The 19411-nt window shown below is 47.6% G+C and overlaps 1 protein-coding gene across 3 annotated transcripts in view; it reads left to right on the top strand.

Moving 5' to 3' along the window:
- The window catches only part of LOC116970147 (metabotropic glutamate receptor 3-like), a 65796-nt gene that overhangs the window by 30499 nt on the left and 15886 nt on the right, over window positions 1-19411 (top strand). For all 3 annotated transcript variants that reach the window (XR_004411032.1, XM_033016859.1, XM_033016860.1), the window contains exons 2-3: window positions 12292-12874; window positions 17562-18420. Coding sequence is in view for 2 of the 3 variants with exons in the window: in XM_033016859.1 (XP_032872750.1) it covers window positions 12410-12874; window positions 17562-18420 (1324 nt within the window). In the remaining variant the exon portion in view is untranslated. The remainder of the gene's footprint in view (window positions 1-12291; window positions 12875-17561; window positions 18421-19411) is intronic.

Genomic DNA, 19411 nt, shown 5'->3' with positions numbered 1-19411 from the left:
ATTCACCACTCTCTGTGTGAAAAAAGTTCTTCTCATCTCAGTTTTAAAGGATTTCCCCCTTATCCTTAAGCTGTGACCCCTTGTCCTGGACTTCCCCAACATCGGGAGCAATCTTCCTGCATCTAGCCTGTCCAACCCCTTAAGAATTTTATAAGTTTGTATAAGATCCCCTCTCAATCTCCTAAATTCTAAAGAGTATAAACCAAGTCTATCCAGTCTTTCTTCATAAGACAGTCCTGACATCCCAGGAATCAGTCTGGTGAACCTTCTCTACACTCCCTCTATGGCAATAATGTCCTTCCTCAGATTTGGAGACCAAAACTGTACGCAATACTCCAGGTGTGGTCTTACCAAGACCCTGTACAACTGCAGTAGAACCTCCCTGCTCCTATACTCAAATCCTTTTGCTATGAAAGCTAACATACCATTTGCTTTCTTCACTGCCTGCTGCACCTGCATGCCTACTTTCAATGACTGGTGTACCATTACACCCAGGTCTCGCTGCATCTCCCCTTTTCCTAGTCGGCCACCATTTAGATAATAGTCTGCTTTCCTGTTTTTGCCACCAAAATGGATAACCTCACATTTATCCACATTATACTGCATCTGCCAAACATTTGCCCACTCACCCAGCCTATCCAAGTCACCTTGCAGTCTCCTAGCATCCTCCTCACAGCTAACACTGCCCCCCAGCTTAGTGTCATCTGCAAACTTGGAGATATTGCCTTCAATTCCCTCATCCAGATCATTAATATATATTGTAAATAGCTGGGGTCCCAGCACTGAGCCTTGCGGTACCCCACTAGTCACTGCCTGCCATTGTGAAAAGGACCCGTTTACTCCTACTCTTTGCTTCCTGTTTGCCAGCCAGTTCTCTATCCACATCAATACTGAACCCCCAATGCCGTGTGCTTTAAGTTTGTATACTAATCTCTTATGTGGGACCTTGTCGAAAGCCTTCTGGAAGTCCAGATACACCACATCCACTGGTTCTCCCCTATCCACGCTACTAGTTACATCCTCGAAAAATTCTATAAGATTCGTCAGACAAGATTTACCTTTTGTAAATCCATGCTGACTTTGTCCAATGATTTCACCACTTTCCAAATGTGCTGCTATCCCATCTTTAATAACTGACTCTAGCAGTTTCCCCACTACCGATGTTAGACTAACTGGTCTGTAATTCCCCGTTTTCTCTCTCCCTCCCTTCTTAAAAAGTGGGGTTACGTTTGCTACCCGCCAATCCTCAGGAACTACTCCAGAATCTAAAGAGTTTTGAAAGATTATTACTAATGCATCCACTATTTCTGGAGCTACTTCCTTAAGTACTCTGGGATGCAGCCTATCTGGCCCTGGGGATTTATCGGCCTTTAATCCATTCAATTTACCCAACACCACTTCCCGGCTAACCTGGATTTCACTCAATTCCTCCAACTCCTTTGACCCGCGGTCCCCTGCTATTTCCGGCAGATTATTTATGTCTTCCTTAGTGAAGACGGAACCAAAGTAGTTATTCAATTGGTCCGCCATATCCTTGTTCCCCATGATCAACTCACCTGTTTCTGACTGCAAGGGACCTACATTTGTTTTAACTAATCTCTTTCTTTTCACATATCTATAAAAACTTTTGCAGTCAGTTTTTATGTTCCCTGCCAGTTTTCTTTCATAATCTATTTTCCCTTTCCTAATTAAGCCCTTTGTCCTCCTCTGCTGGTCTCTGAATTTCTCCCAGTCCTCCGGTATGCTGCTTTTTCTGGCTAATTTGTACGCATCATCCTTCGCTTTGATACTATCCCTGATTTCCCTTGTTATCCACGGATGCACTACCTTCCCTGATTTATTCTTTTGCCAAACTGGGATGAACAATTTTTGTAGTTCATCCATGCAGTCTTTAAATGTCTTCCATTGCATATCCACCGTCAACCCTTTTAGAATTAATTGCCAGTCAATCTTGGCCAATTCACGTCTCATACCCTCAAAGTTACCTTTCTTTAAGTTCAGAACCATTGTTTCTGAATTAACAATGTCACTCTCCAACCTAATGAAGAACTCAACCATATTATGGTCACTCTTGCCCAAGAGGGCACGTACAACAAGACTGCTAACTAACCCTTCCTCATTACTCAATACCCAGTCTAAAATAGCCTGCTCTCTCGTTGGTTCCTCTACATGTTGATTTAGATAACTATCCCGCATACATTCCAAGAAATCCTCTTCCTCAGCACCCCTGCCAATTTGATTCACCCAATCTATATGTAGATTGAAGTCACCCATTATAACGGTTTTGCCTTTGTCGCACGCATTTCTAATTTCCTGTTTGATACCATCTCCAACTTCACTACTACTGTTAGGTGGCCTGTACACAACACCCACCAGCGTTTTCTGCCCCTTAGTGTTTCGCAGCTCTACCCATACCGATTCCACATCCTCCAAACTAATGTCCTTCCTTTCCCTATTATGCCCCTGTCCCACTTAGGAAACCTCTGGAGACTTTGCGCCCCACCCAAGGTTTCCGTGCAGTTCCCGGAAGTTGCAGGTGGTTGCCGGAGGTTGCAGGTAGTGGAAGCAGGTAGGGAGACTGACAAAAACCTCCGGGAACCGCACGGAAACCTTGGGTGGGGCACAAAGTCTCCAGAGGTTTCCGTTCAGGTTTCCTAAGTGGGAAAGGGGCATTAGATAGAGCTCTTAGGGGTAGTGGAGTCAGGGGATATGGGGAGAAGGCAGGAACAGGGTAGAGATTGTGGATGATCAGCCATGATCACAGTGAATGGTGGTGCTGGCTCGATGGGCCGATTGGCCTACTCCTGCACCTATTGTCTATGTTTCTATGTATCTATGTAAACCTCTGGTCTTTGATTCACCTACTCTGTGCGTCTACCCGATCTATTCCACTCATGATTTTGTACACCTCTATAAGTCCCTTCAAAGGGACTTTGCACCAAATGGTGTCACACAAGTTGATATTTATTTTAACATTTTTAGTCATTTTTAACCCACAAAATACCAGTCTGATAAATTACAACATTAAAACTCTGCAGATTCCTAAACGGTGAAATAAAAACCCGGAAATATTGAAGACGCCAGGCACTGCAGATGTCAGTTTACAAAAAAAGAAGCAGAGTGCTGGAGTAACTCAGCGGGTCAGGCAGCATCTGTGGAGAACATGGATAGGTGACGTTTCACAGAGAGTTGGTAGAAAACCGGAGCAGCCGGAGAAAACCCACACGGTGACAGAGAGAACGTGCAAACTCTGTAAAGACAGTAGGATCGAACCTGGTCTCTTGCGCTGTGAGGCAGCAGCTCTACCTGCTGCGCCACCTTGCTACACCTTTACATAGTATTATTTTTTTCATCAAAATGAAAAAAAAACCTCCTAACACTGCGTATATTTATATAAACTGCCAGGGGGTTGCATAACTCAGTAAAACACACTGTAAAGCATTCTGCTGCAAGATGATGCTTTACAACTGCGATAGTTTGGCAGTGAAAGTTTGGAACGATTTCTCCTGCGTTTGTCGTGATGCTTTCATCCTTAAAGAGCTGCTGCCCCGTGAGGCAGCGATAGATGGGACTGCTGCGTCACCCCCGACCGACACCACCGGGTTCACCGTCCCCACCCTTGTGTTCTCTATTCAAACGAGGAATGATGCTTCTGGGCGTCACGGTGGCGCAGCGGGTAGAGCTGCTGCCTCACAGCGCCAGAGACCCGGGTTCGATCCTGACTACGGGTGCTGTCTGTGTACGGTGTTTGCACGTTCTCCCCGTGACCTGTGTGGGTTTTCTCCGGGTGCTCCGGTTTCCTGCCAGACTCCAAAGACGTGCGGGTTTGTAGGTTAATTGGCTTGGTGTAAATGTAAATTGTTCCTCAACAAACACGAAATGCTGGTGTAACTCAGCGGGACAGACAGCATATCTTCTACTTCTTCCTCTTGCGTACGGCGTGCACAGCCTAAAGTTGTCGGATAACTTGTTCTATTTGATATTATTTGATTGTGCACGCCGGGTTGATTGCATTCGTCGAAACAGGGCGGACCACGTGAAGGTTCAAAACAAGAGGACATGATTTGAGATTTAAGGAACAAAAGTTTAGGGGTAACATGAGGGGGAACTTCTTTACTCAGAGAGTGGTAGCTGTGTGGAATGAGCTTCCAGTGGAAGTGATGGAGGCAGGTTCATTTTTATAATTTAAAAATAAATTGGATAGGTATATGGACGGGAAAGGAATGGAGGGTTGTGGTCTGAGTGCAAGTAGATGGGACTAGGTGAGAGTAAGTGTTCGGCACGGACTAGAAGGGCCGAGATGGCCTGTTTCCGTGCTGTAATTGTTATATGGTTATATGTTTGCAATCTCCTGGAACGCAGGAATGGGCGACGTTAGGAGTCGAGATCCTTCCTCAGACTCAATTGTCCCTAGCGTGTGTAAGATAGTGCTAGTGTGTACGCGGATGTCTGATCGGCATGGACTCGGTGGGCCGAAGGGCCTGTTTCCGCACTGTATCTCTAAACTAAACTAAACTGAACTAATGTTCCTGGAGACCAAGGACTAATCCTGTAAATAGCGTTCTACCGAGAGTTCTCTTTTTTAATCTAAGCTCCTGCAGGGTTTGTAGATACTTGCAGCAGTTTCTTAAATATTCAGAGGACATGAGTCGCATCCTGATACCCCTTGCATGCCAGTCGGCTTGGACAGTGCCCAGCAAACTTTCCCAGCCTGTGCCAAGTTTGTTTAAAGTCTTCCTGTAACAGTGTTCTACAGGGTTCCCATGCAAGCACTTTCTCTGGGAAATAATCTGCAGATATATTTTTGGACGGTTGGGTAGCTGATGTAATCAGGACTGCCGCATTATCTGTCTGAATGAGTATTCCCCTTCTCTGTTTGGCGTGTTTCACTGAGGCTCTCACAGTTCAATGGGAAATGGTTCAATGGCTGAAGACAAAGCAGACATTCACTGCGAAGATAGACACAGAGTGCTGGAGTAACTCAGCGGGTCAGGCAGCATCTGTGGAGAACATGGATAGGTGACGTTTCACAGAGTGCTGGAGTAACTCAGCGGGTCAGGCAGCATCTGTGGAGAACATGGATAGGTGACGTTTCACAGAGTGCTGGAGTAACTCAGCGGGTCCGAAGGGTCTCGACCTGAAACGTCACCCTCTCCTTCTCTCCACAGATGCTGCCTGTCCCGCTGAGTTACTCCGGCATTTTGTGTCTAACATGGGGGGAGGGTGCTTGTCGCCATGTGTTACCGTCTCTCAGCTTTATCCAGGATGTCCTTCCACTCTTGACCCTCCCTGCAGCTTCACAATAGTGGGCGTGGAACATCTCTAAGAGTCAAGAGTCCAGAGAATGTAATCATCATACATTCTGACAAACGGAAGAATTCAATTCTAACCCTGATCTCCCGGTTGCTCAGCACTTCAACTCCCCCTCCCATTCCCACACTGACCTCTCTGTCCTGGGCCTCCTTCATTGTCAGAGTGGGGCCCAGTGCAAATTGGAGGAACAGCACCTCATATTTCGTTTGAGCAGCTTACACCCCAGCGGTATGAACATTGACTTCTCTAACTTCAAGTAACCCTTGCTTTCCCTCTCTCTCCATCCCCTTCCCCTTCCCAGTTCTCCCACCAGTCTTACTGTCTCCGACTACATTCTATCTCTGTCCCGCCCCCTCCCCTGTCATCAGTCTGAAGAAGGGTCTCGACCTGAAACGTCACCCATTCCTTCTCTCCAGAGATGCTGCCTGTCCCGCTGAGTTACTCCAGCACTTTGTGTCTACCTTCGATTTAAACCAGCGTCTGCAGTTCCTTCCTGCACAGTGGAATTCTTTTTCGACGGGCCAGATTTCCAAAGCACCAAAAGGCCGCTAGGTCTTCTGGAACGACACCCGACCCAGCCAAGCCTGGTCCAACCTGCCGCATCGAGGCAATACACACAGATAGTATGGAATAAACAAACACTCAATCAATTAATAATCGCAATACTAATGTAAAACAAAACCAGTCGGTAGAGCAACCAAAGACACGGTCCGTAGACGATCACAGTCGCTGAGGTCAGTGTTGTGCAGAGTTCAAGAGCCTGATGGTTGTTGGGAAGAAGCTGTTCTTGAACCAGGTTGGGAACCCTTGGATTAAGGTGAGAGGAGAATGAAGAGGTAATTGAGGCAGGTACAATAACAACATTTAGAAACATAGAAACATAGAAAATAGGTGCAGGAGGAGGCCATTCGGCCCCTCGAGCCAGCACCGCCATTCATTGTGATCATGGCTGATCATCCACAATCAATAACCTGTGCCTGCCTTCTCCCCATATCCCTTGATTCCACTAGCCCCTGAGCTCTATCTAACTCTCTCTTAAATCCATCCAGTGATTTGGCCTCCACTGCCCTCTGTGGCAGGGAATTCCACAAATTCACAACTCTCTGGGTGAAAACGTTTTTTCTCACCTCAGTCTAAAATGGCCTCCCCTTTATTCTAAGAATTGTATTTAAGAGCTTTATTTAAAAGGCACGCACTGGATAGGAACGGTTTAGAGGATATTGGCCAAACGCAGGAAAATGGGACGAGCTTAGATGGGACATCTTGATTAGCATGGACCGAAGAACCTATGACATTATAAATGAATCAGATAACTATTGTGACTAACTGATCAGGCTTGTTGTTTAAGTAGACAAAAATGCTGGAGTAACTCAGCGGGTGAGGCAGCATCTATGGAGCGAAGGAATAGATGATGTTTCGGGTCGAGACCCTTCTTCAGACTTCTTGTGGGGGGGGGGAGGGGGGCAGGAAGAAGAAAGGAAGAGGCGGAGATAGTGGGCTGTGGGAGAGCTGGGAAGGGGAGGGGAAGGAGGGAGAAAGCAGGGACTACCTGAAATTGGAGAAGTCAATGTTCATACCGCTGGGGTGAATAATGTTGTGCGGTGAGTCCTGAATGTTTCACAAGGCGTTCGTTATATATATCATTGTAATAGTGTGTCTCCTTTAATGAAGGTAGCAAGTTCAAGTTCAAGAGAGTTTATTGTCATGTGTCCCTGTATAGGACGATGAAATTCTTGCTTTGCTTCAGCCCAACAGAACATAGTGGGCATGGACTACAAAACACGTGAATAAATAAACTGATCAAGTGCAAATGACAGATAATGGGCTATTAATGTTCGGAGTTTTGTCCGAGCCAGGTTTAATAGCCTGACGGCTGTGGGGAAGTAGCTATTCCTGAACCTGGTCGTTGCAGTCTTCAGGCTCCAGCAAGTGCAGCTACAATCACATTCGTAGTGTGGGATTTGAGTCAGCTTTTGTTCAGGCCACCAATGTTTCATTAAATCTAACAGCTTCACGCTATAGATCACCTACAACTTTAGCCCGGCTTCATTATTAGTCCACTAAAGACCTATCAATTCCTGCCTGGGTCCTGATTCAATCTTCCCACCCTGTGAATATTTCACAGTGTACATGTTGGTGGATGCGAAGTATTTCTCATTTAATGAAGGCAGCAGCAGCAGCAGCAGCAGCAGCTAAAAGGTTTGAGATCCGTGCGATTATCATGCACGGGGTAACATTTACAGCTCGGACTGGATTATAACATTAGTCTAAAATATTAGCCGCTTTTCATCCTGATATTTCTTTTAGAAAGATCAGCCGGCTCATAAAAGTCGGTAACATGGCACTGCTGTCAAACCGCTCAATGCTTTTGCTCTGGATTGATGAAAAACTCGTTAGATTTTTTATTCCAGTAAAGAGCGATCCCTTAGTTGCTGAGCAACTGCACAGAATGGTGTTGAATCTGTAGTTCCACAACGTCATTGATTGCTCTGCTGGTATTTGCGGAGACAACCACTGTCAAAGCATTTCAAGTCAGATTTGTATGACAAGTTTAGAGAAACATGAGAAAAAAAATCTTTCCCGCCCCCCTTAGGCACCTGAGTTTGGAGTTTAGGGGCGATTTAGGAACTTGGGGGTTAGGAGTGGGGTCCTTGTGCTCTGCTATTTTATTTAATTCACATGTTTAATCGATCAGAGGGTATGGAGAGAAGGCAGGTACAGGATACTGAGTTGGATGATCAGCCATGATCATATTGAATGGCGGTGCAGGCTCGAAGGGCCGAATGGCCTACTCCTGCACCTAATTTCTATGTTTCTATGTTTCTATAATGTTTTATTGTTGGTAGACAAAAATGCTGGAGAAACTCAGCGGGTGCAGCAGCATCTATGGAGCAAAGGAAATAGGCAACGTTTCGGGCCGAAACCCTTCCGGGTTTCGGCCCGAAACGTTGCCTATTTCCTTCAGTCTGAAGAAGGGTTTTGGGCCGAAACGTTGCCTATTTCCAGAAGGGTTTCGGCCCGAAACGTTGCCTATTTCCCTCGCTTCATAGATGCTGCTGCACCCGCTGAGTTTCTCCAGCATTTTTGTCTACCTTCGATTTTCCAGCATCTGCAGTTCCTTCTTAAACCCAAATGTTTTATAATTGATGTTTAATGTTTAATGCGTCATTTTCTAACTGTCACCGTATGTCATGTTGTCACTTGCGGGCGGAGCACCAAGGCAAATTCCTTGTATGTGAATACTTGGCCAACTTATTCATTCATTCATTCATTCATTCATTCATTCATTCATTCATTCAGTCAAACAACATGAAAACAGGCCCTTCGGCCCATCTCAGCCATGCTGATCGAGGGGCGTCACGGTGGCACAGCGGTGGAGTTGCTGCCTCACAGCGCCAGAGCCCTGGGTTTGATCCTGACTACGGGTGCTGTCTGTACGGAGTTTGCACGTTCTACCCGTGACCACGTGGGTTTTCTCCGGGAGCTCCGGTTATAACAACGTTTAACAAAAATTTGGACAAGTACATGGATAGGACAGGTTTAGAGGGATGTGGGCCAAACGCAGGCAGGTGGGACTAGTGTAGATGATAATGTTGGTCGGTGTGGGCAAGTTGGGCCGAAGGGCCTGTTTCCACGTTGTGCCATTCTATTACAGCACTGGGCCTGAACTCGCTGGAGTTTAGAAGGATGAGGGGGTACCTCATTGAAACTTATCAAATAGTGAAAGACTTGGATAGAGTGGATGTGGAGAGGATGTTTCCACTAGTGGGAGAGTCTAGGACCAGAGGCCACAGCCTCAGAATAAAAGGACGTTCCTTTTGGAAGGAGACGAGGAGGAATTTCTTCAGCCAGAGGGTGGTGAATCTGTTGAATTCATTGCCACAGACGGCTGTGGAGGCCACAAGTCAATGGGTGTTTTTAAGGCAGAGATAGATAGACTCTTGATTAGTATGGGTGTCAGGGGTTATGGGGAGAAGGCAGGAGAATGGGGTTAGGAGGGAGAGATAGATCAGCCATGATTGAATAGCGGAATAGACTTGATGGGCCGAATGGTCTAATTCTGCTCCTATCACTTATGAACATGAGCTTGTGACACCTCCTCCTCCTGCCCAACCTCTCCCTGTAGCTCATGCACTCGACAAATGTCCCATTTATATTTTACTGACAGACGCGCTCAGTATTTAAATGAAACTGAACCATTGTTTTTAACTTATTCTCTAGGGAAGGAATGTGCACTTAATTAATTCAGATGTGTGCGGCGCTCGATGCAACATGTCCCCCGTCAATCTGAGGTCAATAACCACTCGATTTCATGCTGGAGCTAATTCTACCGTTAATTAAATGAAAGACAAATACACTGTTACAGATATTGAAAAGGGCCCATGTCTTGCGACCGAGGCACATTGAAAAATCACAGGAATCCGTTATACCGTTTAATTACCGTATAATTTTGTGATCCCATTTCTGGTTCAAATAACCTTGCATCTAAAAATATCCAAAGGAATTTCATGAGATTGATTCACCGTGTGGCTGCTGTGACCAGTGGATACTTTAGATCTCCAAGAGTCAAGAGTGGTTCATTGTCATGTAGAATCATAGAGTGATACAGTGTGGAAACAGGCCCTTCGGCCCAACTTGCCCACACCGGCCAACATGTCCCATCTACACTAGTCACAGAGTGATACAGTGTGGAAACAGGCCCTTCAGCCCAACTTGCCCACACCGGCCAACATGTCCCAGCTACACTAGTCCCACCTGCCCGCGTTTGGCCCATATCCCTTCAAACATATCCTATCCATCTACCTGTCTAAATGTTTCTTAAACGTTGTGATAGTCCCAGCCTCAACTACCTCCTCCGTCAGCTCGTTCCATACACCCACCACCCTCTGTGTGAAAATGTTACCCCTCAGATTCCTATTCAATTTTTTCCCCTTCACCTTAAACCTATGTCCTCTGGTCCTCGATTCCCCTACTCTGGGCAAGAGACTCTGTGCGTCTACCCGATCCATTCCTCTCATGATTTTGTACACCTCTATAAGATGCCCCCTCATCCTCCTGCGCTCCAAGGAATAGAGACCCAGCCTGCTCAACCTCTCCCTGTAGCTCACACCCTCTAGTCCTGGTAACATCCTCGTAAACCTTCTCTGTACCCTTTCCAGCTTGACAACATCTGTCCTATAACACGGTGCCCAGAACAGGACACAATATTCTAAATGCAGCTTCACCAACTCATGTGATCTATCCAAGCAGTAAAAGGCCCCTCACTTTGTAAAGGGCAGTGCATGATGGAGAGTTGATCAGAATAGGACTGGGGCAGAGTTCCCCACTGGGCCGGTGAGATATCCTCATGGATAAATTAATGTGGCACAGTGGTGCAGCGGGTAGATCTGCTGCCTCACAGCGCCAGAGACCTGGGTTCCATCCTGACTACGGGTGCTGTCTGTACGGAGTTTGCACGTTCTCCCCGTGACCTGCGTGGGTTTTCTCCGGGTGCTCCGGTTTCCTCCAACGCTCCAGAGACGTGCAGGTTTGTAGGTTAATTGGCTTTGGTAAAATTGTAAATTGTCCCCAGTGTGTAGGGTAGTGTTCGTGTGCGGGGTGATGCGCTGTTAATACGGGCTAATGTTAATCGCTGGTCGGCGAGGACTCGGTGGGCCGAAGGACCTGTTTCCGTGCTGTTTCTCTAAACTAAACTAATGAGACTTGGGGAACAAACTGTCCGCAGACAGGCTGCACGCAGCTCCCTTGATCTTCAGTGAAGAATGTCTGCAACCTTCACAACAAGCCGACAACAGCAGCCAAACTACACCTCTAATTGGCTTCTTGTGAGCCAAAGCTCCTCGTTAATAAGCAATTTAACATATTGGTTAATGTCTCACTTAAAAACAAGATAACTGCATTTGGTACACTTCCTGAATCATTTGTAATTGATTCAACTCACCAACTTAAGAAGCAATTATACAGGTACTAGGACAGGTGTAGAGGGACATGGGCCAAGGCAGGCAGGTGGCACTAGTGTAGATGGGGCATGTTGGCTGGTGTGGGCAAGTTGGGCCGAAGGGCCTGTTTCCACGCTGCATCAACCTGTGACTCTATGATCACTAGTGAGCGGTCCTGAACTACTATCCACCTCATTGGAGACCCTTGGACTATCTTTAATTGGGCTTTACTGGCTTTACCTTGCACTAAACGTTATTCCCTTTATCCTGTATCTGTACACTGTGGACGGCTCGATTGTAATCATGTATTGTCTGGACAGCACAAAGCAAAACAAAACTTTTCACTGTACTTCTGTCAATTATAAATAAAACTGGTCTGAGCTACTCATAGAGCCCTTTGGTCCACCTCATTTATACCAACCATCATTCCAATCTATACTAATCCAATTAAGTTGCGTTAGGTCCTTATCCTTCCAAGACTTGATCACAAAGTGCTGGAGTAACTGAGTTGGTGGCAGGTCTCGTCGCCAGAACTCACCAAAATGCACCAAGCATGGTATGAACTCGCTGGAGTTTAGAAGAATGAGGGGGAACCTCATTGAACCATACCGAATCGTGAAAGTCCTGGATAGAGTCGATGTGGAGAGGATGTTTCCACTAGTGGGAGAGTCTAGGACCAGAGGTCACAGCCTCAGGATTAAAGGACATTCCTTTAGGAAGGAGATGAGGAGGAATTTCTTTAGTCAGAGGGTGGTGAATCTGTGGAATTCATTGCCACAGACGGCTGTGGAGGCCACAAGTCAGTGGATATTTTTAAGGCAGAGATAGATAGATTCTTGATTAGTGCGGGTGTCAGGGGTTATGGGGAGAAGGCAGGAGAATGGGTTTAAGAGGGAGAGATAGATCAGCCGCGATTGAATGGCAGAGTAGACTTGATGGGCCGAATGGCCTGATTCTGCTTGAAGAATTGATGACCTGATGAACTTACACTGCAAAGACCAAACTTCACACACGTTGCTTATGTCTGTTTGTGTTACAGGGAGCAGCTCCGACTGTCGCTAGAGTATCTGCCTGGACCGACAGTGAAGAATCTCCTTGACTATCCAATGGGTGAAAAATGAAATGTTGCTGTTCTCCGACTCCCCTCTGAGTCCAAGATGTTTGCCAAGCTGCAAGCGGTCGCTCTGATTCTCATCTCCAAAGGGTTTCTGTTCCTTTGCCGCGGCGAGGGCAACTTTGGCAAGAAGGAGATCAAGATGGAGGGGGACCTTGTCCTGGGCGGTCTCTTCCCCGTGCACGAGAAAGGCTCGGGGAACGATGAGTGCGGCCTGGTGAACGAAGACCGAGGAGTCCAACGCCTGGAGGCCATGCTCTTCGCCATCGACGCCATCAACCGCAATACCTACCTGTTGCCAGGTGTCAAGCTGGGAGTCCACATCCTCGATACCTGCTCCAGAGACACCTACGCCCTGGAACAGTCGCTGGAGTTCGTCCGAGCTTCCCTGACCAAAGTCGACGAAACCGAGTACATCTGTCCCGATGGGTCGTACGCAATTCAGGACAACAATCCCCTCGCCATCGCAGGTGTGATTGGAGGCTCATATAGTAGTGTCTCCATACAGGTAATCGATGCTATCAATAACCACTAGGTGGCGAAGCCTCACTGGGCCAGAGACCACGGTTCAATCCTGACCTCGGGTGCTGTCCGTACACAGTTTACACATTCCTTAATCAGACTTCACTGGCTTTATAGACAATAGACAATAGGTGCAGGAGTAGGCCATTCGGCCCTTCGAGCCAGCACCGCCATTCAATGTGATCACGGCTGATCATCCACAATCAGTACCCCGTTCCTGCCTTCTCCCCATATCCCCTGACTCCGCTATCTTTAAAAGCCCTATCTAGCTCTCTCTTGAAAGTATCCAGGGAACCGGCCTCCACCGCTCTCTGAGGCAGAGAATTCCACAGACTCACAGGTCTCAGTGTGAAAAAGTATTTCCTCGGCTCCGTTCCTAAATGACTTACTGCTTATTCTTATGTTGCACTAAACCTTATTCCCTTTATCCTGTATCTGTACACCGTAAATGGCTCGATTGTAATCATGTATTGTCTTTCCACTGACTGGATAGCACGCAACAACAGCTTTTCACTGTACCTCGGTACACGGGACAATAAACTAGACTGAACTAAACTCCCCATGACCTGCGTGGGTTTTCTCCGGGTGCTCCGATTTCCTCCCACACTCCAAAGACGTGCAGGTTTGTAGATTGACACAAAAAAACTCAGCGGGACAGGCAGCATCTGGAGAGAAGGAATGGGTGACGTTTCAGGTTGAGACCCTTCTTCAGACTAAATTGCCCCAAGTGTGTGTAGTGTGGTGCTATTTTGCCCTGTTTCAGCGCCAGTATCTCTAAACTAATAAACAAAATGAACTTCAATGGTAGAGTCGTAAATGTCCTTTTTCTCCGTTGTGCTCTCAGTTATAATGGCCAATGATGTTTGAGAGAATGTGCTGGAGTAACTCAGCGGGTCAGGCAGCATCTGTGGAGAACACGGGACCCCTCACAACCTAAAGCGTCACCTATCCATGTTCTCCACAGATGCTGCCTGGCCCGCTGAGTTACTCGGTACCAGTGACAATAAACTAAACTGAAAGTGCAACATTCTCCTCGCTGGTCGGCATGGACTAGGTGGGCTGAAGGGTCTGTTTCTGTGATCTGCAGTTCTAAGACTCTGCAATGGCTCCACTAATCGAATCATTGTGAGTGTGAGAAGTTGTGTCAAATAGCTTATGCGTTTAGTTTATTGTCCCGTGTACCGAGGTACAGTGAAAAGCTTTTGTTGCGTGCTAACCAGTCAGCGGAAAGACAACACATGATTACAATCGAGCCGTCCACAGTGTACAGATACAGGATAAAGGGAATAACGTTTAGTGCAAGGTAAAGCCAGTAAAGTCCGATCAAGGATCGTCCGAGGGTCACCAATGAGGTAGATAGTAGTTCAGGACCGCTCTCTGGTTGTGGTAGGATGGTTCAGTTGCCTGATAACAGCTGGGAAGAAACTGTCCCTGAATCTGGAGGTGTGCGATCGTTTTCACACTTCTGTACCTCTTGCCCGATGGGAGAGGGGAGAAGAGGGAGTGACCGGGGTGAGACTGGTCCTTGATGATGCTGATGGCCTTGCCGAGGCAGCGTGAGGTGTAGATGGAGTCAATGGAAGGGAGGTTGGTTTGTGTGTGTGACGGTCTGGGCTGCGTCCACAATTCTCTGCAATTTCTTGCGGGTCTTGGACGGAGCTGTTCCCAAACCGTGGCTGTGATGCGTCCGGATAAAATGCCGAGCCCTATGTTCCTTGTTCTGTGTCCTATGTTAAGGGGTAAATTACAACAGTCAATAAACCTGCGAGCAAATCTCAGGGATGTGGGAGGAAACCAGAAAACTCACAGGGAATCCATGCGGTCACAGGGAGAACGTGCGAACTCCACACAGACAGCATCCGAGGTCGGAATCGAACCCTGGTCCTCAGATACCCATTGTCTCTGGCATCCAAATCCAGGTGTAGATGGAGTCGATGGAAGGGAGGTTGGTTTGTGTGATGGTCTGGGCTGCGTCCACAATTCGTTGCGATTTCTTGCGAGTCTTGGACGGAGCCGTTCCCAAACCGTGGCTGTGATGGATCCTGAAAGACTCTAAGACTGTATGCAATGGCTCAGCTAATGGAATCATTGTGTGTATGGGAAGCTGTGTCAGGATTACACATTCAGATCCCTTTAGATGTGAATGAATCCTTTACTGTATATCAATGAAACAGAGGGGGAGTGACCACGCTGGCAGTAGACATCTACATCCACATACCTCATCCCAATTCACACAGCATGCACTGCTTAATGGAATCTGATTGCTCTGGAAGGTTTCAGTGAAGCAGCGAGCTTTTTCGTTTTGTTTCTGGCCTGCACCCATCGCTGGGACCCAATAACAACACATGGCTCAGTGTCAGAGAGGAACATTGCTCTGTGCCAGCTGGATGTGGTCAGTGTGGTTTCCGAACACCAGCTCCCAAGCTGCAGGCAGCTTTACCCAAAGCGGAACACAATCAGCTTACTGACGGCCGTTTACTGCCGTGGAATTAGCTGCTTACAATTCTCAAGCTGCACACACTGGGAGGGAGGCATGGTGGTATAATGCTGTCTGTACGGAGTTTGCACGTTCTCCCCGTGACCTGCGTGGGTTTTCTCAGGGTGCTCCGGTTTCCTCCCACACTTCAAAGACGTGCAGGTTTGTAGGCTATTTGGCTTTGGTTAAAATTGTAAATTGTCCCTAGTGCGTGTAGGATAGTATTAGTGTGCGGGGATTCGATGGGCCGAAGGGCCTGTTTCCGTGCTGTATCTCCAAACTAAACTAAACTGAAAATTAACCATCCAAAGACGTGTAGGTTTGTAGGTTAATTGGCCCTCAGTATATCGTCCCTGGCTTGTAGGGAGTGGATACGATATGATGAAACTTTATTCACCCCCAGAGGGAGGTTGTTCTGCCGACAGTCACAACACACCACAAGGTTCACGAGAACACGTGAAACGTCACCTATCCATGTTCTCCACAGATGCTGCCTGACCCGCTGAGTTACTCCAGCACTCTGTGAAACGTCACCTATCCATGTTCTCCACAGATGCTGCCTGACCCGCTGAGTTACTCCAGCACTCTGTGAAACATCACCTATCCATGTTCTCCACAGATGCTGCCTGACCCGCTGAGTTACTCCAGCACTCTGTGAAACGTCACCTATCCATGTTCTCCACAGATGCTGCCTGACCCGCTGAGTTATGGTGCAGCAGCATCTATGGAGCGAAGGAAATAGGCAACGTTTCGAGCCGAAACCCTTCTGGAAATAGGCAACGTTTCGGGCCGAAACCCGGAAGGGTTTCGACCCGAAACGTTGCCTATTTCCTTAGCTCCATAGATGCTGCCTGACCCGCTGAGTTACTCCAGCACTCTGTGAAACGTCACCTATCCATGTTCTCCACAGATGCTGCCTGACCCGCTGAGTTACTCCAGCACTCTGTGAAACGTCACCTATCCACGTTCTCCACAGATGCTGCCTGACCCGCTGAGTTACTCCAGCACTCTGTGAAACGTCACCTATCCACGTTCTCCACAGATGCTGCCTGACCCGCTGAGTTACTCCAGCACTCTGTGTCTATCTTCAATTAGAAAGGGATTTGGAACAGAACATAGAGTCGAGGAGATGGACTAGTCTGTATATTGGGTTGGATGGGATGTGTGGGAAAGTCACAAATTCATGCGTTGACTTCACACAGCGACTCTATCCAGCTTTATTTTGGTCTTCATTTATCTGTTTTAATTGCCTTGGTATTAAAAATTTACAGATAACCTAAAAATGGGAGATGTCATATTTCTTAAATAATAGTTCCAAGTGGTGAGACTGCGCATGGTGATGGGGAAAACAAAGGGGCTACTTTGTAACTCTGCCTGTGCCCTTTATGTGGCGATTATTTCCATACCTTGGGTAAACATAGAAACATAGACAATAGGTGCAGGAGTAGGCCATTCGGCCCTTCGAGCCTGCACCGCCATTCAATATGATCCTGGCTGATCATCCAACTCAGTATCCTGTACCTGCCTTCTCTCCATACCCCTCCATACCATAACTCCCTCTTAAATATAGCCAATGAACTGGCCTCGACTACCTTCCACAGATTCACCACTCTCTGTGTGAAAAATGTTTTTCTCATCTCGGTCCTAAAAGAGGTATATAAAATCACGAGGGGAATAGATCGGGTGAATCTTTTAACCAGGGGAGGGGAATCAAGAACCAGAGGACATCGGTTTAAGGTGAGAGGGGAAAGATTTATCTGGAACCTGAGGGGCTCTCTGTGAAACGTCACCTATCCATGTTCTCCACAGATGCTGCCTGACCCGCTGAGTTATGGTGCAGCAGCATCTATGGAGCGAAGGAAATAGGCAACGTTTCGGGCCAAAACCCTTCTGGAAATAGGCAACGTTTCGGGCCGAAACCCTTCCGGGTTTCGGCCCGAAACGTTGCCTATTTCCTTAGCTCCATAGATGCTGCTGCACCCGCTGAGTTACTCCAGCACTCTGTGAAACGTCACCTATCCATGTTCTCCACAGATGCTGCCTGACCCGCTGAGTTACTCCAGCACTCTGTGAAACGTCACCTATCCATGTTCTCCACAGATGCTGCCTGACCCGCTGAGTTGCTCCAGCAGTCGGTGTCTGTAATGTCAACTTACAATGTACAACTGGGGTTAATGTTGCCGTCTGTCTTCTGCAGGTTGCCAATCTGCTGAGACTGTTCCAGATCCCCCAGATCAGCTACGCTTCCACCAGCGCCAAGCTGAGTGACAAAAGCCGCTACGATTACTTCGCCAGGACGGTACCTCCTGACTTCTACCAGGCCAAAGCCATGGTGGAAATCTTGCAGTTCTTCAACTGGACATACGTGTCGACGGTGGCGTCCGAGGGGGACTACGGGGAAACGGGGATCGAGGCGTTCGAGCACGAGGCCAGGCTGCGCAACATTTGTATCGCCACGTCCGAGAAGGTGGGCCGCTCCACCACCAAGAAGACGTACGAGGACGTGATCCAGGAGCTGCTGCACAAGGCCAACGCCAACATCGTGGTCCTCTTCACGCGGGGAGACGATGCCAGGGAGTTACTGGCCGCCGCCAACCGCCTCAACGTGTCGGGGTTCACCTGGATCGCTAGCGACGGCTGGGGGGCGCAGGAGATCGTGGTCAAGGGTCAAGAGCGCGTGGCCAACGGAGCCATCACCCTGGAACTGGCATCCTACCCCATCAAGGAGTTCGACAGCTACTTCCACCGCCTCCACCCCCACACCAACAAACGCAACCCCTGGTTCAAGGCCTTCTGGCAGCAGAGGTTCCACTGCCAGCTACAGGCCAGCCGCCCACGGCACAAACTCTGCGACCGCCGGCTCTCCATCAACAGCTCCAACTACGAGCAGGAGGCCAAGGTGATGTTTGTGGTGAACGCCGTCTACTCCATGGCCCACGCCATTCACCACATGCAGCGCGTCCTGTGTCCAAATACCACGCGGCTCTGCCAAGCCATCCGGCCTCTCGACGGCAAGATACTGTACAGAGAATATCTGCTGAAACTCAACTTTATTGGTGAGTAGCCCTTCACACCCACTCTCACAACAGCTGTACAAATCCCCTACTCTCACAACACGTACACACAGCAAGATGCTTCATTGTGGACACTATAGTAGTGATTGCTTTGTTTTTTATGTGTGTGTGTGTGTGTGTGTGTGTGTGTGGGTCCGTGTGTGTTGTTGTGTGTGTGTGTGTGTGTGTTTGTGTTTGTGTGTGTTTTTGTGTGTTTGTGTGTGTGTGTGTGTGTGTGTGTGTGTGTGTGTGTGTGTGTTTGTGTGTGTGTGTGTGTGTGTGTGCGTGCGTGTGTGGGTCTGTGTGTGTGTGTGTGTGTGTGTGTGTGTGTGTGTGTGTGTGTGTGTGTGTGTGTGTGTGTGTATATATGTGCGTGTGTGGGTGTATATATATATATATATATTTGTTAACATGTAAAATTCTTAAAGAATTGCACAGGCTAGATGCAGGAAAAATGTTCCCCATGTTGGGCGAGTCCAGAACCAGGGGTCACAGTTTAGGAATAAGGGGAGGCCATTTAGGACTGAGATGAGGAGAAACCAATTCACTGGATATTTCCAAGAGAGAGTTAGATTTAGCTCTTAGGGCTAACGAAATCAAGGGATATGGGGAGAAAGCAGGAACGGGGTACTGATTGTGGATGATCAGCCATGATCATATTGAATGGCGGTGCTGGCTCAAAAGGCTGTATGGCCTACTGCTGCACTTATGTTCTGTGTTTTAATGTAAGTGCATAGAAATAAAAATGTATATATATGCAGTGAAGGAATGGGTGACGTTTCTTCAGACTGAAGGGTCTCGACCCAAAACGTCACTCATTCCTTCTCTCCAGAGATGCTGCCTCACCCGCTGAGTTACTCCAGCATTTTGTGTCTATCTTCAGTTTAAAGCAGCATCTGCAGTTCCTTCCTACACATGTATATACATGTATGTATATGTATATATACACACTAAACTTTTATTTCTCATTAATTATGTTGTTTACAGAGTATTA

The sequence above is a fragment of the Amblyraja radiata genome, unplaced genomic scaffold (genome assembly GCF_010909765.2).
Source record: "Amblyraja radiata isolate CabotCenter1 unplaced genomic scaffold, sAmbRad1.1.pri scaffold_568_ctg1, whole genome shotgun sequence".
Classification (NCBI taxonomy): domain Eukaryota; kingdom Metazoa; phylum Chordata; class Chondrichthyes; order Rajiformes; family Rajidae; genus Amblyraja; species Amblyraja radiata.
The sequence above is the reverse complement of the archived record's forward strand: the minus strand, read 5'-3'. Positions and strand labels throughout refer to the sequence as shown.